This window comes from Mustela lutreola, chromosome 8 (genome assembly GCF_030435805.1).
Source record: "Mustela lutreola isolate mMusLut2 chromosome 8, mMusLut2.pri, whole genome shotgun sequence".
NCBI lineage: Eukaryota > Metazoa > Chordata > Mammalia > Carnivora > Mustelidae > Mustela > Mustela lutreola.
This window is the reverse complement of record NC_081297.1, coordinates 135,893,971-135,919,477: the sequence shown is the minus strand read 5'-3', so window position 1 is coordinate 135,919,477 and position 25,507 is coordinate 135,893,971. Positions and strand designations below refer to the sequence as shown.

Genomic DNA, 25,507 nt, shown 5'->3' with positions numbered 1-25,507 from the left:
GACAAAGGATTTATTTCCAGAATATATTGAAAGTGCTTCAATTCAATAAAAAGATAGCCCAGTTTAAAAACAGGCAAAAGATTTGACTGGACATTTCACATTAGAAGATAAATGGCTATTTTACATATGAAAAGATGCCCAACATCATTCATCATCAAGTAAATGTATATAAAAACCACAGTGAAATACTACTTTCACACCCTCTATAAAAGGTAAAATTTAAAAGACCAATAATACCTTGCATTGGTGAAAACGTAAAGCAGTTGGAACTCTCATATACTGATGGTGAAATAGCACCATCACTTTGGTAAAATAGCACAACCACTTTGGAAAATAACTGCCAGCTTCTTATAAAGTTAACCATATACTTAACATAATGACCCAGCCATTCTACTCCTAGGTGTTAACCCTAGGAGAAAAGAAAACTATGTGCACACACAAATACTGATACATATGTATTCGCAGCAGCTTTATCCATAGTGGCCTAGAACTGGAAACAATGCCAATGTCAATCAATAGGTAAACAGACAAAGTATAGTACAATCATATAACAGGATGCTTCTCAGTAATACAAATTATTGATAAATACACAACACGGATGAATCTCAAAAACCTTATGTTGAGTAAAAGAGGTTGGACAAAAAAGTGACACACAGTGCTGCCTGGGTGGCTCAGTTGGTGAAGCAACTGCCTTTGGCTCAGGTCATGATCCCAGAGTCCCGGGATCGAGTCCCACATTGGGTACCCAGCTCCATGGGGAGTCTGCTTCTCCCTCTGACCTTCTCCCCTCTCATTCTCTCACTTTCTCTCTCTCAAATAAATAAATAAAATCTTTAAAAAAAAAAAAAAAAGGGACACACAGCATGATTCCATTTAATATGAAGTTCTAACAGAGGCAAAGTTAATCTACAATGATGAAAATTTTATCAGTTTTTACCTCAATGGGGGAGTTTACTGCAAAGGGCAAGAAGGTTCTTTTTGGCGTGACAGAAATGCTTTATATCTTATTTGTAGTAATAGTTACAGGAGCATATTCTTTTGTCAAAACTCATGAAACCACATACTTCAAGTGGGCACACTGTCTTGCACAGATAGTGCATTTCAGTGAAGTTTAAAAAAGGGACATAGGTTACAGGTTGGCCAACTGAGTCACTGAATCTAAATCTAGTAAGTGCAGGTTGAATTGCATAAAGCTTCATCAACACTAAACACACACACACACGTGTGAAGATTTATATCACGTAAAAGCCACCGACTGTGCTATTTAGTGCTACAAATAGCAGACAGGGGGATGTCCTGTAAAATCTGCCAGTTTAGTGTGAATGAGTTTAGCAGCTGAGCCTTCCAAGATGAATGAATTAAAGGTATCCCCATATGGATTCTTCATGGAATCCAATTCCCATCTCTGCTGATTTCTAGTATGGTACCTAAGCATGAAATCTGGTTCTTAAGTATGAACTCCGAATGACCTCTAAAAGGGCAACAACTCCACATCCTGGATCTAGGAAATGGCCTGTATAATTCTGAGCAGACAGTGCTCCTATAAACTAAGAGACTGCTGCAGAATTATGGGACTGGAAGACCCTGATGTTGTGCAAAGCTTTAGATGGCTCCCATTTTCAATCTTCTGGAAAAATATTCAGACTAAATTCTTCAATTTCCAGTTAGAAGAATATAGCTCCCTTTATCCATGACACCTGCTCTATTATATCTAGCAATACCTCATCTCCCTTCTTTTTCCTTCCTTCCTTCCTTCGTTTTCTTTCCAAGGCTCCTGCCCAACTTGAGGCCTGAACTCATGACACTGAGATCAAGATTCACATGATGGAACCAGCCAAGCAGCCCTTGGTACTGCTTTCTTTGAGATACTGTTTTCCCTCCCTCCATGGTTTCTTTTGTAAATATCAATTAAGAGGCCCCTGACCAGGCAAACCCCATGACCATGGGTCGGCCTAGCTGAGTCATATGCCCATCAAACTTTCCTGAGATCTGAATGGTGACTACAGTATTCAAGGATGGGCCATTTTAAAATACACATTAGCTGTTCTGATGATGGAGCTAGGAACTTTTCCTTATTTTCCCTTCCCAGATTCCTGATGCTCTCCTGGTTTTCTGGCGCCTTGCTCAGGCTCAGGTATTTTGGCTTTTTCGGCGAACTGCCCCCGTGCTTCCATTCATTTCCTTTTTTGCTAAATCACTCAGAGTTGGTTTCTGCTGCTTCAACTATAACCCAGCTGACATAACACAAAAGTGAAAAATCCAAAGGAAGCAGCCAAAGCAGCAGCTTGGTTCAGTCTCAACTTGGATGTAGGAGACTGGCTTCTAGTCCTAGCTCTACTACTTACTAGCTGTGTGACTCTCTGGTGTTTGGACAGGCCATTGCAAAGCATCAGTCTGCTCATCTTCACAATGTTCCATAAGTAGTTCTTAAATGTCCTGAGCGCCAGGCAAAGAAAATGAAAATGCAGTTTGATGTGTTTTTGGAAAGTATTTATGTCCCACAAGATTTCTGAAAGAATCACATAAAATGAAGTTCTATGAGAACATTGTGTCTATCAGACACAAGATATTACCTAAATAAATAAAAACCTTCTCTTTCTGAGTATCTTAGAAATTACTTGCGGTCTGGTCCCTGAGGGGTAATCTGTTACTCTTTCCACAGGTAATTTAGTTGCTGGACCTGATGTGGTTATCCTGTTGATGTTCAGTACCTGTATCCAATCATTGTCTGAGGCTTTCTGGGGTGTACTTTAAAATCACACAATTATATAAAATTTCTCTGTCGGCAAAATATTTTCTGGAGTCAATTCAGAAATCTAGAGTGCTTCTCTGCATTTTTTTGCAGTAATTATTTTATAAAAAATCATGTACACACAAAAATCCAACCCTATTGTCCTTCTGCATGTTACTGTGAGGCTCTTATTTTGATATTAGGGCACAGTGACCGACTTTTGGCAGAGCGACTTGAGGATATAATTAACAGCTGACATACACTCTGCTTCCTGGACTCTCGATTTCTCTGGGAACATATTTAGAGCTGGGCAATAATGACCTATATCCACAACTGGATTTATTCTATTCTTAAATCTCTGAAAATATCCAAGTCAATGTGAAAAGTACAAATGATTTGCAGGTCACAAAGCCTGGGTTTTAAGGACAGAAACAAACAATTTAAGATGAACAAAATTATAACTCAAACCAATATTAAGGAATTTCCTCCAGATGACAAGCTATCTTGACTCAAGACATAGAGATACTGGCACACGTACGTAGACATATGTACACAGGCGAACAAATGAAAGCAGTCAATAAAATGCTAGAAAGGAAAACACTGCTACAAACATAGTTACTGTAGTTCAGGTTTCAGATTCAGGTTCTATGTAGGGTTCTATTTCCATTAATCCCTCTCTTCCCAGCCCTAAAGTCATAGAATTTTTGTTGTGGAAGGATTCTTAGAAGTCATCTAATCTTATCTGCCACTCAGTGCTAGCGCCCCCTCTGTAGGTCTCCCAAAGAAAGTCAGTATCTCATTTAAGACAGGCAGTGTAGTGTAGCAGTTCTATGTACATGCTTTGGGGCAGAGACATGTCTGATTCATCTAGGCTTTAAGCAGTCACCTAGAGTAAGTACTTTAACCTCAATTTCTTCATTTATATATTTTTTAAAGATTACTTATTTATCTGTTTGAGAGAGAGAGAGACAATAAGCAGGAGGAGTGGCAGAGAGAGAGGGAGCCCAATGTGGGACTCGATCCCAGAACCCTGGGATCATTACCTGAGCCAAAGGCAGATGCTTTAACTGACTGAGCCACCCAGGTGCCCCCATTTCTTCATTTACAAACAGTGAGTGATAACAGTGCCAGATTCATAGGACTTTGTGAGGCTTTGATGGACTAACAAAGGTAAAACATTTGGCACATAGTAAGGACTTGGTATATAATAAGTGTTCAACAAAATGATAGCTGGCACTGACTACTAATAGTGATAAAGAGGCTCATTCCAAGCTTAAAACAGCTCCAGCTGCTAAAAAGATCAAAACTCTGCCTGTGATTTCCCTCCATGGATCCAAGTCTGCCCTACAGGGCTTAACCCAAAGTCCCTGAATCAGTACCAACAGGAAGGCAGTGCTCATGGCTCATGTGTATTTCCTTGTTACCAAACAGAATGTGCTCAGCTTCATGGTCTGTTCCTCCTATGACCCTCCACCACCCAGGCCCTCTTCCGTGGACATGCCCCAGACTCTTGGGGCCCCTTTAAAAGTAGTACCTGTTTGCCTTTGTTTACATAAAAATAAAGCTACCACACTGACTAGCTTGACAGAAAAGCTCAGTCCATGAGGGATGGGGGATCATCTAACAGCCTTATAGCATAGTGAATTAAAATCCAGAAGCTAGTGTTAAGAGCCCAGAAGCTAGTGGCAATGAGGGAATCTGGTAAGCCAGACCTTTGCCAGCTGTGCAACATCTGGCATCTCAAATCCCTTGCCTGTGAAATCAAGGGTATAACAGTACCTATTTAACTAAGTAACTGTGATGTTTCATTGAGGTATCACATTCTCTACTCCCAGGCTTTCTTGACACCTCTTAGAGTCCAGCTTAATGCCCACTAGTTCATGAATCTGCTCCCATCAGGGTTACCAAAAATCCTCATGCAGTCATACCCAGTGGTCAAGCCTCCATTTTCCTTGACCACTTCGCACTTGTCACAGCTGATTATGTCTTCATTCTCCAAATGCTTTGTTCACTTTCTTACAGAATATCACCAGCTCCTGGCTTCCTTCACCTCCCTGGCTACTCATTCACAGTCACCTATGCTGGATCCTACTCCTCTTTTCAAGCCCTAGATGCTCTAGAATCCCAAATCAGTCCTCTTTAGTACTGACACTCACTCCCCAGGTAATTTCATCTAGTGCAATATTGTGGCTAAGAGCATGAACAGTGTAGCCAGCCCACCTGGGTGAGTCTAAGCCCCACAGCTTACAAGTTGTGTCATGGAGGCAAGGGATCTAACCTGTCCATCCCTCAGTTTCTTCATCCATAAAATGGAGAGCAATTTCCTAAAATTATTGCAAAGATCAAATTAGCTCATATAGGTAAAGTGCTTAGCATGTGGTAAACATTTTATACATGTTAGTGATTATTCAGTTTCATGGCTTTATAAATAAATATACTAGTGAGTCCTGAATGTATACTCCCAGCATTCGCCATTCCCCCGAACTCTAGTTTCTCATATCCACAGGCCTACCTGACCATGTTGATACCAAATAAGATCTCCATGTTCATATATCTAAAGCCGAACCCTGCCTCTGGACCACCTCCCTCTGCTTTCCCCTAGTTGCGCCACCTCACAAACAGCCATTACTACTCACCCTGCTGCTCAGGTGAAAACCTGAGCATCATCTTCAACATCTCCCTTTTCACCTTCATCTAACTTTCAGCAAATCGTTTTGTTCAACTTCTACTTCCACTGCTGCTACGTGGACCATTGGTTCTTGCTGTAGCAACTGCAATTCCACCTCCTTGGTGTCCCTGTTTCCTTCTCTCCTTGCTCCGGTATGAGCTATTCTCTACCCGGAAGCCAGAGTCGTCTTTAAAAATGAAAATCCCATGTTGCTCTCCCTGCTCAAAACTTTCCAATGATTTCCCATCACACTTGGACTCAACTCTCAATGCTCATTTCCCAGCAAGGCTCTCTAGGACCTACCTTTGCCTACCTCTTGGCCTCTTCTCTTCCCACTCTCTCCTTGCCTACTTTACTCCAGCCACACTGTCTGCCCTTGTCTGTCCAACTTCAAGCTTCATGCCTTTGCCCATGCAGCTCCCTCAGGCTGGGATGTTCCTTGCTCACGTTCTCATGCCCTTTCCTCTTTCCTTTCCAAACTCTGCTCAAATGTTCCTTCTTAGTGAGGTCTTCCCAGTCTAACTTATCTTAAAAAACACCATCTCCACCACTCCTGCCCCACTGCTCTCTGCCCTTTTTCCCTACTTTTCGTCATAGCACTTAACACATCTGACAATATATGTTATTTGTTTGCTTGCCATGCCTACTACAATGTCAGCTCCTTGGGGGGTCACAGCACTGTTTTGTTCACTACAGTATTCACAGCAACTAAGCAGTGTCTGGAATACAGCAGGTGCTCAATAAATACATATTTTTTAATACATGAAGAAATGAATAGTGCTTGGCACAGTTCTTGGGACATGGGCAGACAGTGATAAATTTGTGATGTCTATTTTAGAAGTTAAAAAAAATGTTTAACAGAAATGCCAAAATTCTTTAGTGATATTCCTTAAGACATCAAAAACATAAATATCATATTTCCATCTAACCTCAATATATATACATTATATTGTACTTACTTGGAGTTTCTTCTAAAATTTCTTGGAACTTAGTTCTCTCATAATCCACCAACTGGCGTTGAAGATGTGGTCTAAGACTCCTAATTGTAAAATTGACCATGTCTATTTTCATGAGGTCCAGGACATGGAATATTTGTCTAAAAATTTTAGAGTTAGAATAGTTAGAGAGCTGATTAAGAAATTAAGCTGAAATTCATTAACGTGACCTATTTTACAGACTGGAAACAATAAACATCCCCAAATAGTTTTGAAATTCCAACTGCCATTGGCAAGGTCACTTTTCATAGAAGGCACTACATGTGCATTCCAATGTATCCTTCACAGATCTCAAGAGTATTTGCTTTAGCAAATATGATACTTCCAGCTGATCCACTACACCTGGCCATAAACTAATAGACACTAAGAAGTATAAACAATGAATCTTAAGGAGACAAAGAAGATTCAAGAAGGAATTTTCATTAGAAACCCCTGAAATTTTAAGGGAGTCTGAACAAAGTGTACATGGTTTCTATTCCTACTAAATTTGGGGGTGGAGGATAGAGAGGGGAAAAAAAGGACAGGGCAGTAAGGCACAAAAATACTTAGCTCTGCTTATCTGGTTTTCTTCTAAGATCAAGGATTCCTTTGGGAGACCAGTTATTATTGGGTTTTCAATTGCCACACTTCCCTTCTGTTTTGTTTTTATTTTTATTTATTTAATTTTTTTTGAGATCACAAGTAGGCAGAGAGGCAGGCAGAGAGAGAGAGAAAGAGAGAGAGAGGAGGAAGCAGGCTCACTGCGGAGCAGGAAAGCCTGATGTGGGGCTCGATCCCAGGACCCTGGGAACATGACCTGAGCCGAAGGCAGAGGCTTTAACTCACCAAGCCACCCAGGCGCCCCTCTGTTTTGTTTTTAAAATATATATTTATTTATTTGAGAGAGAGAGAGAACAATCAGGAGGGGCAGAGGGAGAGAGAATCTCAAGCAGACTCCACACTGAGCATGGGACCCAATTCAGGGCTTGATCTCATGACCCTGAGAGCACCACTGGGGCCAAAAACAAGAATCAGACACATACCCGACTGGACCACCTACGTACCTGTCCCCCACACTTCCCTTTTGAATGAACTCAAAGGTACTCTCAGTAAATGTAAGCAGCAGGAAGGCCTGGGTGGCTCGGTGGGTTGGGGCCTCTGCCTTTGGCTCAGGTCATGATCCCGGGGTCGTGGGATTGAGCCCCGCATCGGTTCTCTGCTTGGTGGGGGGGCCTGCTTCCTTCTTTCTCTGCCTGCCTCTCTGCCTACTTGTGATCTCTGTCTGTCAAATAAATAAATAAAATCTTTGAAAAAAAGAAAAGAAAATGCAAGCAGCAAAAGTGCTAACCTCAGCACCTCCACGATGTTGCTGGTAGCCTTCAGCTCTCTGACATCATCATCTCGCACGGGAGCACACAGCTTTCCCATCGTACTGATGACATAGTTGGCCAGGCCTTGGATGTCAACAGCCCTGTGCTCAGCCTGTTGCCTAATGAGGTCTGTGTCCAAAACTTCACAGATCTGGTTGCGAAGTCGGTTGCCACCAGGAGTCAGAAAAGAGAGAAGAGTCTACATAGGAAAGGAAAGTTAATAGCATTGTTAATAAGGGTTAACAATGAATAACGTTAATAACCCTTAATGTGAATAAGGGTTGTCGTTTTAACTTCAGTGTCTAGATGACTAAGCTCCTTGTGCATATTTTAATGCCCTGGATGCCACAGAAGCACGATGGGTCAGAGGAGTACTCTAGTGCCTCAACTCTAAAAAGAAAGCTCTAGCTTCTGAATTAAAGTGCCCCTCACCCCAGCCTCCAGTCCATGGAAGTTACTGAAACTATCAGAATAAAACCAATTGGCAAGGAAGAAATATTACTGAAATAACTTCAAAAAGTTTACATTTAAACCACGCAAAGAAAGAACAAGTTGCAGATCATGGGTCCACAAGAACCCCTTAAAGAAGATCAAATGGAAATACCCCATGAGCTCCATTAGTATATTTTACATATAAAATATTTATTATATAGGGGCACCTGGGTGGCTCAGTTGGTTAAGCAACTGCCTTCGGCTCAGGTCATGATCCTGGAGTCCCAGGATTGAGTCCCATATCAGGCTCCCTGTTCGGCAGGGAGTCTGCTTCTCCAGCTGACCTATCTCATTCTCTCTCTCTCTCAAGTAAATAAATAAAGTCTTTAAAAATAAATAAATAAATAAAATATTTATTATATATTATACAAGCAACCTATCCTAAGTATTCACCACACAGTGAAAACCATGCTTACACACACAGCACATGGCATAGGAGTACGGATTCTAAGCCAGAGTGCCTCAGCTCAAGTCCCTCTCTACCCCTCAAAGCTGTGTAACCGTGGGTGAGTAAGGGAACTTGGTTTCTTTTTATTCAGAAAGAATAACACAGCATTATGGTAACAACAAACGAATCATCTAGTGTTTGGCATAGAGCAAACGCTTTGTGAATGTCAGTTAAAACCTTAACTGTCATATCATCTAAATCTTACAATTACCCTGCAAGTACTCAGGACACTAGAACTCCTGGAGAGAAAGCCTTTGTTTAGCCTGTCACTAAACCAGGTTGTTTAGCTCTCCAGTCTGCGCTCTTAACTACTGTGACCACCACTGTGTGTGTGAAGCGTTGTCCTGCACTCCTTCCACTGTCCTATTTCCCTAGCAACCCCCCACTCCAGGAAGTGCATTTTGGAAACCACCCTTCTAGGGATTGAACTTACTCAGTTTTCTGAAAAGAATCTCCAATACTCTTCGGAGGACAGAAAAATAGCCTTTGGGGAAAAAAATTATTAATCAATACAGACAACATCAACTTGCCTCTCTGATTTCTTCAAACAGTTTGATGGCATGTTCATACTCGGGAGGCTCAGCATTCAGTTCGGACTCCAGGACGTCCCAGAAGGCCTGGTGGACAATGTGCTTCACTTGACTGGCTAAGCTACAGGAAGGAAATTGTTTTTAAAAATAAGCATTATTTTTCCTGATTATAAAAGAAATGTGTCCATAGTAAAAATCTCAGAAAACGCAAGGGGGAAAAAACAGAACAAATGGCCCATGTCATTTTTAATCTTTTGACATATTTCCCTGGTTCAATGCATTGTTTTAATATAGTTGAGGATAACCAGTAGGTATATTATATACTTGTTTCATTTAATATTCTGTCCTAAGAGTTTTTCCTAGATTTTAAAAGGGCTTTCTTGCTATAGCTTTCAATAAATTCATAAAATTCTGTCTTAAGGAGATGCCATAATTTACCTAGCTACTCTATAGATCTTTAGACTTGTTCTAGATTTTGGGGATGAGATGGCAAAGTTGCTCTTTCCTCAACAGCTGAAGCTTCATTGCACAGAATAGAACAGATTGGCCCAAGCAGACATGCATGGGAATTGCTGCCAACCACAGTTTAGATGTCCCATTTAAAGTCAACCAGACCAGACTGCTGAAACAAGAACCTTCCTAGGAAGAGCTCACAATAGAAGAGGTGGCCACTTTGCTTCACTCTTTCTATCAATGTCATAAAACAGGTGCACACTTAAATACACATTCCTACTGCCCTACTACATTTGGCAACAGTTTTAAGAAAAGCATATATTTCCCTGCACTGTACTTATGGGTCTCCATCCCCTAAAGATCATACATCTCTCCCAGGCAGAGGCAATAACTACTTCTTCTCCTAAGTATCTGCCATTGTACCTAGCACACTGCACCTGGCATACAGTGAGTATTTGATGAATGCATGGTAGCTTTCTGAGGAATGTGAGCTAAAATTGTTTCTGTAACTGCAAATACTACATTCTACTCAGCAACTTGAAATGTTGAAACTTATCCTGGCTGCCTGACTAGTGTCATTCAACATAAATGCTCTTTCTAAAGTTGACCCTCCCGAGCAACTACAGAGCCATTAGAAAGGCAAACGTTGCTGGCATGGATTTCACTCTGGACTTCACAAGCCTCATGTAGTGACTTGAATTGACCAACTAAGAAGGGGCTACAACAACTTTAGAGCTCCTGCAGGGACATCAGAATTTAAATGTAAGTTTTCCTAAAGGCTGAAAGATACTTTTTAGCTTTTTAATTTTCTGGAAGATGGTGGGGAAGAATGAGATCAATCAAATCATTTACAAGGGTTCCTACTGGGTATCAGAAATTGGATATATTTTGCTAAGCCTTTTCCCCCCCAAAACAATATTTGGTTAGAGAGTCAGTGATATTTTTAAAAGTAATGACGTGGCCATTTGTGGAAAGTCATCTGAAAAATTAATAGGTTATAATATGCCATTTCATTTTTAAATAAAGGTAACTGTCCTAAATTTGCATTTTGCTTTCCTTGCTCACATTTTCCAGCTATGGCAGAGAATTTAAAAAGGAGACTTTCCTATTTCCCATGTTATCAAAATATTTAAGTTCAAGACACTCAGATACCCATGAGCATGCGTGTGAAGTCAACATTTTAGTCCCCATGATCTCCGTGGGGAACATGAAGCTCAGAAATGGTCTCAGCATGCTGTGAAGTGTGTGAACCTGGTGATTCACAGACCTGTACTCCTGGGGATAAAAATATATTATATGTTTATAAAAAATAAAAATTAAAAAACAAAAAAAGAAATGGTCTCAGCAGAGCTAGGATTCAAACCCAGAGCCTATCTGATCAAAAAGTGCCTTCACTAATACCTATATTTGGAACTTTTGAATTTAAAGTATAAATACTTCCAAACTGTCTTTTGCTGTACTTCAAAAAACACACTAATTTTAACTTCAAACATTCATTTTCTTAGTCAGCCAAAAATGTTTATAAGGCATTCAGTATATGCCAGGCCCTGTTTTAGGTATTATTGTTACTATAGTAGGAAAAAAAAAAAAAGTGTGCGCTCTCAAAAAGCTTATTTGTTCGCAGGGACAGGAAGACAAAAACAAAACACATTAAAAATAAATAAGGCAATTTCAGAACCTTGAGGAAGACAGAAAAAGACAATGTAGTAGCTAGTGATGGAGAGGGTGCTAATTTCACTGGTGGCTGAAGAAAGCTTCTCTAACATACAGACCTTTGAGTTGAGACTTGAAGGAGGGACAGAAAAGCAGCCAGTGAAAATCTAGGGGATTTTCAGAAAGAAGAAGGACAAAGTCCTTGAAAAGGATCAAGCTGGTGTACTCTGGGGTCAGTAAGGAAGCCAGTGTGGCTGAAGCATACCAAGCAGGAGGGAAAGAAATAAGAGACATGGTCTTGGAAGTAGGGCCTTGCTGCCACAGTAGAGTTTGAATTCTTATTCTAAGTGTAATAGAAAAGCCACTGAAGGATTTCAAGCAAAGAAATGACCTACTCTGATTAACCCCTTTAGAAAGGTCACCGGTTACCATGTGGATATGGAGGGTGGGTTGGGGGAGCTAAGGATGGAGACAGGGCAACTAGTTAGGACTTAAAGAGTCAAGGTCAGAGGTGATGGTGGCCTGGCCTAGGAGTGTATCAGTAGAGCTGGTATAAAGGATTATGGCGAAATGCAGCTACCATAGAAAACCAACCAGATATACCTATTTTGGCCAGTAATCTTAAAAAAATATTAATGATTATCATGAATAATAACCCCAGGAGCAGGAAGACTATGATTCACATTTTGAAGAAGGAAAATTATTATGTTTGCTACTTTCCTGCTTGAAAACAAATAAACATTAAAGCTCTAAATAGAATCAAATATTATATGTTGTCTTAATTGATAGAGGAAATGCCTCTGGATTTATAAATGACACTGAGGTTGAAGATTTAATGCCATTATTCGTGAGCTAACCTTGCCTATAAAGATGATATATCTGTGATATATCTTATGGCCTCCAGCCTTTTCTCTTCTTTGTCCCAAGGGATTTATGATCCACTGAAGTTAGAGAGGCTGATGTAGGGTATAAGGGCATGGCTCTAACTAGAGGTCCTTGGGTTGGGGGTATGTGTGAAGTTAACCGGGGTCCCTCTGTAGTTATGATTCCTACCTCCAGATGCTTCTGGATCACCTATTCTTAGCACTTTGGCAGTTCCACTAATTTATTTATCTTTCACAACCTGAATATCAGTTTTTTTTTTTTTAAGATTTTATTTATTTGACACACAGAAATCACAAGTAGGCAGAGAGGCAGGCAGAGAGAGAGAGAGGGGAGGAAGCAGGCTCCCCGCAGAGCAGATAGCCCGACGCGGGACTTGATCCCAGGACCCTGGGATCATGACCCGAGCCAAAGGCAGAGGCTTTAACCCACCGAGCCACCCAGATGCCCCTGAATATCAGTTTTTAAGAAGTCCATCTGCAAACATTTCTTGAGCATGTACTAAATGTCAGGCATTCTGCTAGGCAATGGGGATAGAGCAGCAAACAATACAGACATAGTTCCTCCATTATGGTGTTTTGGTCACATGGAAAGACAGACACTGAACATAAAATTATAAGTCTTCTTAACAAAAAGGAGGTAAGAGGGCAATAGGAGTCTTTAGGAAGGGGATTTAATGTAATTTAGTATGCTCAGGAATGTCAGGAAAAGCTTCTCTCAGGAAGTGACATAGCAGCTGAGTTCTAAGGATTATGGGTAACATATACCCTTGAGGAATGGTTTTAAAAACAAGTATAAGACCTTGTTAGAGAACTAACCAGTATTTGCTCCCAGTAGTTGTTACACAAGACTTCTAGGAATCAATGTAAACATATGTGTATGTATGAGACTCTGCAGCTCAGTTTACACAGAACAAATGCCTCCGGGTTACCTGTTCTCGGGGAGAGCGTCTTGTTTCAGTTGAAAGCTCTCATTTACGGCAATTTCATGAACAAGTGTCATGTTTGATAAGTTCCTTGCTGCCGCCATCACTTTGTCAAATGTTACAACTCTGGGAGGGCTTGTTGCTGAAACAAAAACAAAACACAGTTCATGTCATGGAGGAAAAGCTGTCATCCTACGAAACCTGATGCAGACGGAGTTTAAGTTATTCTAACATATAAGAAGCATACATACGAAACTGGGTAGGTTTCCTGCTTATTCTTAAGACTTCAAAAATTCAAGAACTCCTTTGATAGTTTCAGTTATTATATTGATAATAAATTCTCAAATGTCTTCCAGACTATTTTATTAGTATAAGCTATTATAAGTTACTTTCTTTTATTAAATCACCTCATATTTTAGTACCTATTGATAACTGCATTTATTACATATACTATGCAGGAATTTGATAAGACTACTTTTATTCTCTAATTCATTAACTCATTAACTTAAACAGACTCAAGATGAAGTAATTGATTTTTTAAAACTATAACTTCTAAAAGTATAGGCAGTATAGCATAATGTTTAGGTTTGATTCCAACTTTTGCCAATTGGTAGATATCATTTGACTTCACTAGGGCATAATTACCTCCTCAGGGCTGAGTTTAGGTAATTAAATAAGATAATTTAAGTAAAGAAGAACAAAGTAAGAACTTCATAAATGTAGATACTTAAAATAAAACTATCTGGTAAACTGGATAATCTAAGTAGGAAGTAGTATATAAAGAATTATTCTACTTACTTCTAAAGATTATTCTAATAAACCATGTCTTTTAAAAATGACTATTGGAACTCTTAACTTCAATTAATTGAAAATCATTGCCTCAAACAACAGTAATAACTGGCAATATTTTGCTACCTAAAATAATTTTTCAAAGAAGCAGAGGGGAAGGAGGAAGAGTAAGACCATGTGGAGGAGGAAGGGGAGGAAGAGTTTGGAAAAATGGTGATACACGGAATTAGGAAAACCCCTCTTTAGGATGACTGCGTACTCTGTTAGAGGCATCAGCCTAATACATAATATAAAGAGTGAGAAAAAGCATAAAAAGCTAAGTGGCTACTAGTAAATTCTTTTCTCAATTCTTTGTCCCATTAAGATTCTTTTTTAAAAATGTCTGTATACTTGGGTCCAATAATCCAATTATATCCAAAGGAATTCCTGGAAAGGCTCAATGCACCAAGATGTTCATAAAGCATCATTTGTAACAGAAAAAAAAAAAAAGAGGAAAATTAACTCAATGACCAATGTCCAATGTCAATGGTTAAATTCATGGTGTAGTCATTTACTGAAGTAGTTTTCATGTATTAAAAGTATATTATAACATGGTAAATATTTTAGTTATAATTCTTTTTAAAAATATTTACTTATTTGGGCAGGAAACAGAGGTAGAAAGAGAATCCAGAAGCAGACACCCTGCTGAGCATGGAGCCCAATGTGGAGCTTGATTCCAGGATCCTGAGATCATGAGTTGAAATCAAGAGTTGGCTGCTTAAAAGACTGAGCCACCCAGGCGCCCCATGTTTTAGTTATAATTCTAAGTGAAAAGTGTCTACACATATATACACACATATGTCTATGTGAAGAATGAGTATGACAAAGCACCACCAGCTGTCATCTTCGGGTGATAGTATGGACAAAATTAAATTTTCTCTATACTTACATACTTTCCAAAATTTTAAAAATGAGATTGTATAAATTTAAAATAAACACAAATGAACAAATGTTTTTGACATGGGCATTTGATTATATGAGACATTCGTTGCTTCTTTCTGCATTTGTTTTGTCTTTTTAAGGTGTTGCATTTCCTATGCAAAATGTCAATTAAAAAGCTAAAACAACAACAACAACAACAACAAAACACACTTGCTTTACACACCTCTAGTTTCCATACACAAACAAGGGAAAAGACAGCTCCCTCACTATGGCCACCTTTTTAACTCTTTCTCACAGCCCTGGTGTAGTAATTCCCCTCCTGCGCACTTTTGTGGGGAGATTTGCACAACAGGTTTTGAAATCAGCAGGAAACCCTTTAGATTATTTCACTTCCTGCCTGACCCTTGAATTGGGGCAATTATCAGAAAAGACCAGTTTGAACTTATCCTTGAATGTGGCCCAACAAGTGATCTCAAGAGGGAGTGGCTTTCCACTACTCCAGAGAAAAGACAGGTGGGGTTTAGGGACCTGATTTATAGTCAAACCAAAGCAGATCAGAGACAGTAATGAAAATAAAAATGGGCAGGTTGTAAACTTTAATGGTTACTTAATCCTGCCTTTGCAGCAGTACTACGGTACATCTAGAAAGGAGGGAAAGTCTCTACTTTGCTCTCATTCATTTATGAGTTTTATCTAACACACATGTCTAGAACCAACACCCCCTCCCCTGTCCCCCACAACCCCTGCTCCCCTGTCAGCTTACAAGCAGGAGAGCTGGATTTGCTGGAAGAGTCGCTTGTAAAGCTCTGCCTTGAGCACTCATAGTCACTGAGTGAAGCCATGCTTTCGGAAAACCGGGAAGAGTCTGAATCTCTTGGCTGGTCTTCGCCTACATGCTGCTTTTCACCATTGAAGGGCATTTTGTGTCACTCGAGTGTGGGCAAAGAGATAGTGCCTGCAGAGAAAAACACACCCGGCGTCAAGGCTCTGTGGTACTTCCACTGGCATCACAGATGCTTCTTCCAGTGTAGACAGCTTGGCTCACATGAGTCACAGTGTTGGAATGTCCCCAGAAGAGAACCACATCTTTCCCATAGCAGCCAGGCTATTACCAGGCCTTCAAGACTGCCTTCCAGAAATAAGACTCCAGAAGCCTAAGTGTGAACTTACTCAGGACATACATAGTGGGACTGTGGAACAGCTTTCAGCAATAACAGATCCTTTAAAAATGTGCAGAAGACACACAGTCTTTCCCTGGGTTTCTAAAACATGGAAGGCAAGAGTTAAGAGGGTAGGGCCTTGAGGCCTGATGGCCTAGGTTAGAAGCTCATACTGTCTTTTGCCATGTGACTTTGGGAAAGCCACTAAGCCACCTACCTCTTGAGTAAAACCGGGCTGAAAGACTAAACTTAAGAGGGTTGCTTGAAGATTAAATGGGATTAATCTTATTAAAGTGCATAGAACTCAAATATTAGCTATTATTATTATTATTATTCCTATGGCTTTGTTTTAAATAAACTACTTTTTAAATCAGCCCCTTTAGTTACTGATGAGCCTCCTGGAGAAAGGAGAAGACTAACTAACATCTCTGGCTGGCAAGTTTTCAGGTTTATCTCCATTTTCCTGTGAACTGCCATGATACAAAGTGTAAAGCCTGACACTAGGTTTGCACTTGACAGCTGACTCGGTACCCACTACTACCCGATGAACAAACAGGCACCAAAGAACCTGATTCATGGATGAAGGAGACAGACTCTGAGGGACAAGGGGACTTACCGTGCCATAAAACCGCCCCCTTGACTCTATGTCCAGTATTGTATCTGGGACATCAGATTGCCTTCCAGGTAAGAGCAGAGCACTTGGGCCCACTCACCCCCTAGAAAGGAGATCCTGGGCACATAGGATGCTCCACCCTGAGCCCTGGAGCCTTAGCAAGGCCCAGGAGGGAGCTGGCTCTGACACGTAGGGTATTAGCTGACACTAAGGGGAACCAGGGCCCAAGGAAGAAGACCCCTCAAGTCCTGAATAGACAATAATGATAGTAAGGGTTCACTGAGTCTCTTTAAACCAGCCCATGCGGTGAGGTATACAGAGCTTTTAAAGCTACAAAAACTTGAAAACACAGCTGTGCATAGTATGCCTGGAAATCCTGTGCAGTTTCTTCAGTGGTTCCTTTTGTATTTACTGAGTGCCTACTATGCAGCAGCAGTACCAGGAAAAAGAGAACAGTGAACAAAAGAGATAGGGCCCTACTTGCATGGCTCTCAAGTCTAGATACCTACAACTGTATGTGCCAGAGGCTAGCACATGTGAAAAGGGGAAACAAGGCATTGCTGGGGAAGCATGAGAAAGGAGAGGCAGGATGGGCCTATGGGCGATTCTAGTCTTGTTGAGATAAATGTTGCCATTTTGTATCAGTTGGGTGGTAACAAAGATAAGGATGAACCTCAGAGGGACTTTAATTTAAGGTCAGTGCCCAAGGGCCTTTGCCCCTGGCCTCACCTAATCAACCTTTAGTCCTGCCAATTGTACAAGTGCATCCTTTCCAGGCCCACCTCTATCACAAACAGAAGACCACTAACTCCTTGCCTCTGCAAGGAATCCAGAGAAGCCGCCAGGAACCTACCAGGTAGAGAAGTCTGCCTTGTCCTGGACTCCCAAGGCCAACCACCACCAGCACAGGCTATAAAATAGCCCTTAATCCTTGAGACTCCAATGGGAGTCACCTCCTTCACCACATACAAACTAGGTTATACTTGAGCTTTAACTCCCACCTGCTGGGGGGAAGGGAATAGAGAACAGAACAAAAGGGTCTGCTTGATCTCTTTCACTTCCACCAAACCCCAATCCTAAATGGAATACTTGTCCTTCCCTCTACATTCTTCTCTCTCTTTGCCACCATTTTCTGTCTCACTGATAGCACTTCTTGAAAATGCTACCTTCCTCAGGAAGCCTTTGCTCCTTGACCAGAGTGAATGACACTCTTCTCTGTACATCTGCAGCACATGTCCTATATCTCCACCCTGGAGCTGCATCCCTTGTACAGTTATTTTCTTTCCATGGCTACTTCTGACTATCCTTAATAAGGCAGGGAATGTGTCTTGTCCATTGCCAGTGTCAAGTACGTGACAATATTCATTCAGTGTCAGCTGAATCGGAATCATTGAATCACATTTGGTACAGCTTCAACCAGAACATTCACAAACTGATACCACTACACACTTAAGGCCTGGTACTGCCAAAGTTAAAGCACGGGAAGAGAGAACCTACCACCTAAACGCACTTTATTAGGTTTAAGACTCAACACTCCCTGACCCTGGTAACACTCCTATTTGAAAATCTTGAACTTTGTTTCCATATTTTTTTTTTCAGTCATTCCGCCATAACAAGTGCTCTGTATGCTCTGCTCTTAATTTTTCTTCACTTTGGCTGTTTTTCCAAGTAAAGGTGAATAAAAGCTTTCATCCATTAGAATTTATGAAATAGGTTAATAGTCATAACTGTCCATTTCATTTTTCTACTCCAGCTGAACAGCACACTTTGTAGGCTCCTTAATTGTGTTTAACAAGGCAGCAAAGTACAAAGATTTAAAAATAAAAAGATGTAGGTTAGGAGTTAGAAGGCTAGACTCTGAGGCTTGAATCTGTCATTAATTTGCTGTGCTACTTCATGCACACCACAATGGCTCCCTCACCTCATTTTTCTGAGCAGCTGGGCCTGCTATAAGGTTCCTTTCAGCTAGGAAATGCCAAAATTCTATAAACCCAGAGTTCCATGAGGTTTCACTAGAAGTTCTGAAATTAAATGTGCTCATGGCAGACATACTTAATAATGTGCAACTATGCTTCCTTCCAACAGTTCACTGGAAGTAGTTTCTGGCACAGGGAATGCAACAGAAAATGTGAAAGCTTCTTAATGTTCAGACCCTCTTGTTTGGATGGTAAAAGGCTCCATAGCACAACTGGGCTTTAATGCATCCAAGGAGGAACTTTCCTTTGAAGCCCAAATGTCCATTATTATTCTATAAGGAAATTGCCTCTTTCCTCCTCTAGGCATACTAATGACACCTAATGCATGGGTTGGTGTGGGACTTCATTTAGTCAATACACGTAGAGTGCTTGGAACAGTGTGTCTGACAGAGAAAACAGGATATAAATGATTGCTATTATTAGTATTATTTGCATTTTTCTTTTTATTATCATTTCAAGCATTAAAAACTCTAGAGGGGAGAACTGTTTTATCCCAAGATGATAAAAGTATGTTCCCCTACAGATAAACAAGCTGTGAGTTAACTTACAACAGAACTCTTGCACTTATCTGAGATAATAAAGCTGAAAGCAAACGCCCCATCCCAGTGCAAATGGTCTTCTGCAAGTTCCTTCACATCTGTTCTTGCTTTTCTTGGTCTCGGGTTTCCATATAAGTCATCTGGGGACAAAGCTACTTGACTCAAAAGGCATTGAGGGTAATTATATGGCTTTAAAAACCATTTTGGATTCTCTCTTAGAATAGTGATAACAAAACCAGTCTATTCCTTTAAGAAAGGTAATGCTTCTCATACTGACAAACTTAGACCTACTTAACTTTCACCACTGCCAATCACAAGCAAACCACACAACTTTTCAAAAACACCACATCTCGCTCTACCTGGAGGATTTACTACTCGCCAAAGGTAAAGTCAAAGGTGAAAACAGTGGATAACTCCAAGCAAAGCCTCCAACACTACAGTGGGTCACCATCAAGGAGAATAATCACATTTTACATTCTATTCTTTCTCATTTAATAAGTTCAGTATTATATAATTCCTTCCAAGACCAATGACTGGGATGCAGCTGACACTTAAACATTTATGGTTGAATGAATGGCAATACAACCACTGCCATTTTAGAGAAGAGGAAACAAGTAGAGGGATTTAAAGGGACAGACAGAAGGAAGACGGGTTTTTAATTTGCTAGTTGACTCCTTAGCCTGGATCCAAACTCCCAACTTCACTTCTTTATTTCCTTCCCATAGCACATTCATCTGCAAACGGTCCAGCACAGGTTCAGGATTAGAAAGACCCACCAGAGACAATGTACATGTCCATGAAGCAGGAAGAACACTGGCTCTGGAATCAAGTGGACTGGGCTTTTGATCCTGACTCTTGGTATCTACTGACTGGAGAGAGGGAATTTAGCCATCTGTAAAATGGGGCTAATAATAGTATCTCCTTTATAAAAATGTTGTGGAGATTAAGTGAAATAGTCTATGTCAAGTACTTACGTTCCCAGTAAGTGCTTGACAAACTGTCAACTATTATTTTATTCTTACTGAAATAAATTATGATTTCCAAACATGTCAACGTCATAAAAACAAGGAATGGCTGAGGACATGTTCCATATGAAAAGAGATGATAACTGAGTGCAACAGATGATCCCTGACTGAGTCCTATACCAAAGGGGGGAAAAAATGCTATTATTGGATCAATTAACAGCACTGGTACAAACTTGAATCTACTTTCTATATTACAATGTTAAATTTAATAACTTTGATAAGTGTACTCTGACTACATATTTAGGAATAAAGGGCCATGATGTATGCAACTTTCTCTTGACTAATTTAGTGACCAAAAGAGAAAACAGTAAAGATATGGAGCAAAAAGTTAACAGGTGAATATGAGTAAAAGGTAGACAACAAGGAGTTCTTTGTAGTGTTCCTACAACCTTTTCTTTAAGTTTTAAATTATTTCCAAGCAAAAGATTAAAAGAGAAGTACTGAACCAAAACTTCAAGTCTAATTCAGAATAGTCCGGGCTCCCGCAATTTTTAGATTTTGACTGTCCCCACTGCTGGACTAGCTTAGATACTGCTCTATTACAAAAGTTCTAGACAGTCTGGCTTGACCCAGTGTTCTTCTTGAACAGTGTATGGAGAATAAAAACAGGAAATAGGCCAGAGCCCTTCAGAAGAGGCACAATAAATCATCCCTTCTAAGGGTTCATCTCCAGGTGGTTTCCCTTTTCTTAAGAAGTTTCCTGGCTGGTTTATATTCCTCTGGGATTTGGCCTCTGCCTATACACACCATCCCATATCACTCTCTCTCTAACCCTTCCCGCTACAAACACAATGGCTTCCTTCAGGTTCTTCAGATATGCCAAACTTCCTACTTTGGAGCACTTGCACCTGCTAGTCTGTCCCCTAGCATGCTTCCCTGATCTCTATTGGATGGACTCCTTATTGTCATTCAGTTTTAAAATTAAATATCAAATTAAATATTAAATATTACAACTTCAAAGTGACATTCCCTGATATCCTCACTCCATCTAAATTAGACATCTAGAGCTGAGAACACTTCGAAGGATAGAGGAGGTGTCTTGCTGAAGAACAAATTAAGCTACACTCCTATTCATATTACAACTTGGGGTTTCCTTCTCTCCTGCCTCACTCACATTGCTCATATTTCCATTATGCAGTCACTTAAAGTGCTATAGTTGTTGTTTATATATCTGCCTCCCCACTACATTTTAAACTGCTTACAGGAAGGGCTATGTCTCCTCTTTCCAATTCCCAGTGCCTATAATTCAAACTAGCAAAGACTCAGAGCTCCAGAGCTTAAAGAAATGTTTACATTGTGTCTTTCCACTTTCTTATGCTCATTGATAGTAAATAATAACAATCAGAGCTAAGAGTTACTGTGTGCTTATTATATCTCAGCCCCCATAAGTGCTTTAAGTGTTTTAATCTCTTTGAATCTTTATTATAACCCTGTTAGATGAGGTATTGCTATTATCTGCATGATACAGAAAAGAACCTGAGGCTTAGAGAAATTAAATTACTTGTCCTAGGGTTCACAGCAGTGGCAGAAGCACAACTGAAAGCCAGGCCATGGATTCCTATAGCCCATGCTTTCTACCACTCTAGGATGGCTGGAGAAAATTTGGCCTGCTGCTCATTCTTTCCACTCTCAGTCTGCCAAATCGATCTACACAACACCACGTGGATACTTGCATATGTGGTAACAAGCTGACCTTACCCCGGGGTGGCTGCTCAAGTGCTATACCGTGAAGGGCATCACTGAAAGAGTCTATTGTCCAAAATAATTCTGAAATGTAAATGAAAATAATAAATGAAAATCCTTTATCGAGAGCCATTCTTTAAGCACTGCAAAATCCTTAGTTAAAACCCACATATTATCAGAAGTCTTAACTCCTTACAACTGATATCAAAAACACTTTGAGGTGCACTATTTAGATTTTCCAGCAGTGCTCTGGACAAGGAATGGAGCCCAACCAGTTAAGGCTGAGTCATGGAAATGAGATATTTCAAGAGCTACCTAGTGGATGTCATCCTTGAAGACCCGATCAAGGTCATATGAAAAGACAAGCATTCACATATGTGTAGTAAAGGGTAAGGAGTCAGAGGAATAAGACTTGGCTCTGAAGAAAAAAATTGCAGATGGTGTGGAAAAGCTCCGTCTTCTGCAAAATGTTGCTTTAGAACCAGTCCCAAACAGCAGTGCTAGAAAGTTATTCATATGCAGCAAGGTATAAACCACAGAGCAGAAGAGAGGTTCTGTTCCATTCTGCTAGAGAATACCGGTCTTCATCAAATTAGAGCCAACAAAGAACTAGATAAAAGCCAACAAGCCAGTCATTGTCTAAGAAAACAGATGTTCATGGAACACATAACATTACAGCATCAGGGAAAAGGATTTCTAGGCACTTTTCACACTTGGAAATACTTCTCCTCCCACCCCTGACTGGCCTGTTTAATACCAGTGATTCCTCCTGGGGACCTCAAACACCCCCCCCCCCCCAAAATGGCACTGAAGCTGCTTCCACACATGACTGAGTATCTTCAGCCCTGGGCCACTTCAAGTGAGGCAGCCTCCACGGGCTGCCAGAGTGATGTATGAAATCCCTGGAGGCAAGAGGACAAGGTGGGCAAGGAGCCAACTAAAGTGGAACCACTGCCCTAACCTCATTCTGATCGGCAGGTGGCAAAGAGCAGGGTCTCTGGCTGGGCTGGAAGCCATGGGACCACAAGGATCTTGGGGGCTGAGGGGCCCACTGGGGACAAGGACAGCTTGTCTGGTTTCTCAAGGTTAAAGTAACAGGACAACCACCTAAGACAATTATTTCCAAACTTCAGTCATTTGCATACCACTTTTCATGTCTGTTTCCACATCTCCCTCCTCATCTATACCCTAATTTATCAATCACTTCTATCTTGGCTAGATTTTTGCATTTAAATACATTTATTTTAAAAGGAAACTTTATATCATTGTGAAATCGCTTGTTTAATGAAGTTTTCTCTTCCCCCAGTACTAGCGAAAACGCAGTACCCTGTTCGTCCACGTGCCAAATCAGCGCTGTTACCCCCCCGTGGTGCCATCCAGAGGCGCGGTTTTGGGAATAGCAGGCTATCCCCGAGCGGCCAGAGGTTCGAGCCCTGGGCCTGACTGGCATCTCCCGCCTCTTCCCTCGGACAGTCCGCTCGGGGGTAGGCACCAGAGTCTGCACACACACACCCCACCAACTCGGGCAGCCCCTCCCCTCCAACAGCACGTTTCCTGCCATAACAAACCCTTGGGGGAGGGGACGGCGGAGGCCCAGCCGAGTGCCAGGGAAACCCCGGCAACAAACCCCAAACACACGCTTCGGGCCGCGCCCGCCCCCACCGCGGCTCGGCTTGCCCACCCGCGCCGGGCCGGGGGTCGCAGGCGAAAGAGGGGGCCCCCTCCCGGGGCCCGGATGGTGGGAAGCCTTTCGCTGCACTGTCGCTGGCACGGGTCCAGCAGGATGTAAACAGCGGCCAAGCGGCCGCGACCCCGCCGCCTCCGGGGCCCAAAGCCCGCGGCCGAGCTGACACCCGCCGCGGCCACTCGGTACCCGCGCCCCGCACCCACGCGGGACGGCGGTTCGAGGTCAAACAAGGGGTTGGGGGAGCAAGTAGCGGGGCTTTAACGCCCCTGCACCGGAGTCCCAGGACAGAGTTCCGAGGTGGGTCGGGGGAGGCCCTCGGGCTGCCCTGGGGCTAGATGTCCTGGTCCACTGACCCGGGCCCGTCACCTCAGGCTGGCGACCCCCTCCCCCGGATGGATACGCACCGGGTCCGGCGCAGAGACAGGCGGAGAAAGGCGACTTAGGGAACCTGGGTCAGGGGTCTCTGGGTGTCCCCTCACCGAGCACCGCAAAAACACCTCGAAAACTCACCAGCCCAACAACCCCCAACCTCCGGGTCTCCCCCCCAGCCCCACGCGGTATTTAAAGGGCCGGGAGGGATTCTGAGGAGACAGCCACCGCCGAGCAGTGGAACCGGCGAGCAGGGGAGGACGGGCTGAGGGAGGGGGGAAATACAGGTCACTTCAGGATCCGATCGCAGATCTCGGACATATTTGGCCTAGTCGAGATCAGCTTTACTCATTTTCAGATGAAAGAGGCAAGAAGAGCTTGAATTGACGGTGTTCTGCGTGCGAGAGGAAACCGTCCCCCCCGCGGTCTTCGAGTGGTGCGGTCCCGGGACTGCTAGGGGCGGGGAGAAAAGTGTTTACGGAACTGGGGCAGCCGAGCCGCTGGGAGCGCCCGGCGTTGGAGGCGGAGCTGTCAGCACTGGGGGGCGGAGCCGAGTAGGGGGGAGGGGTCTAGGCCGGGGTGGGGCGGGGGTGTTGGGGGCGGGGCGAGGCTGCGCGCGGAACCACTGGTGGCTGTTCTTGTAGAGCGCGGGGCTGGCTTGGGCTTCCGGAGGGCGGCCCAGCGTGGATAATGGTACTAGCTCCCCGGTTGCGAGTGGACCTTCTACTACTCGAGCATCCCTCATGTAAGCGGGCGATCCAAACTGGGTACTCACCATCACGGTGTCCGCACAGACACTCACAGCCCAACCGACAACAGGGCAGGTGCGTTCCCACGCGCGTCAGCAACCAACCTTGTCACCTACGTTTCTGTCTGCACCTCCACATAAACACCGGCCCACATTTGCATATGGCTGGACTGAAAGATTAGTTCCTGGGAGTCACACCCTCCCAGGCTCTCTAAAGACTTAAACTGTAAACTTTGTGTGCACTCAAAAGATAAAACATCTCACTTCCTCTAGGGTTCTGGGCAGCGCCTCTCTACCCGAGAAGTTTCGACATTGGTTAATGTAAATAAGCAGCCCCAGGGTGGCTGCTCGTCTGCTCTTGCGGGTGTGCTTTCAGGATGTACAGAAACACCATTCCCCCAACAGCTCACATAAAAACCGCTGTATCTTCTGTAAACTGGCATTATTTGGAAGAAAGTTTCATGCAGGAATGTCAGTGAATTTTGTATAGGCTGAAGTATTTCTACTTCGTGCTGAAACCATGTCTGAATTGTGGAGGCAAAACTGGTTCTAGAAAAAACCAGATAGGCAACATTTTAAAGGATAGAAAGCCACTTATCCTAGCTGGGATAATTCAGTGTTACAACACGGACTGGTCTGGGGTTCAATCCTGTCTCTGACATTAATTACCCATCAGATCTTGGTCAATGGATAACCAGTGATGATTATCTCATTGGATTTTGGTGAGGATGGAATGGGATAAATCATCCGAAGTGCTTACAACTGTATACAGTAAACACTAGTCAGTGTTAGTTACTGATTTATCAGGTAAATCACTCTGAACAAACCTGGCTGCTGATCTTTCTAAATTTGTATTTGTGTCTCCCTATGC

The 25,507-nt window shown here is 42.2% G+C and overlaps 1 protein-coding gene across 4 annotated transcripts in view; it reads right to left on the bottom strand.

Moving 5' to 3' along the window:
• Window positions 1-24,811, bottom strand: part of TCP11L2 (t-complex 11 like 2) — a 41,856-nt gene extending 17,045 nt beyond the window's left edge. Inside the window, exons 1-6 of one of the 4 annotated variants that reach the window (XM_059186747.1) lie at window positions 24,664-24,811; window positions 15,600-15,791; window positions 13,133-13,268; window positions 9,214-9,334; window positions 7,722-7,942; window positions 6,359-6,495 (exon numbers count right to left, since the gene is read on the bottom strand). In XM_059186747.1, coding sequence (XP_059042730.1) covers window positions 6,359-6,495; window positions 7,722-7,942; window positions 9,214-9,334; window positions 13,133-13,268; window positions 15,600-15,756 — 772 coding nt within the window. In that variant the 5' untranslated portion in view covers window positions 15,757-15,791; window positions 24,664-24,811. Of the gene's footprint in view, window positions 1-6,358; window positions 6,496-7,721; window positions 7,943-9,213; window positions 9,335-13,132; window positions 13,269-15,599; window positions 15,792-23,923; window positions 24,084-24,663 lie in introns of those variants that run through there. The other 3 variants (XM_059186749.1, XM_059186745.1, XM_059186748.1) reach the window with 3 other exon arrangements.
• Window positions 24,812-25,507: the final 696 nt, after the last annotated feature.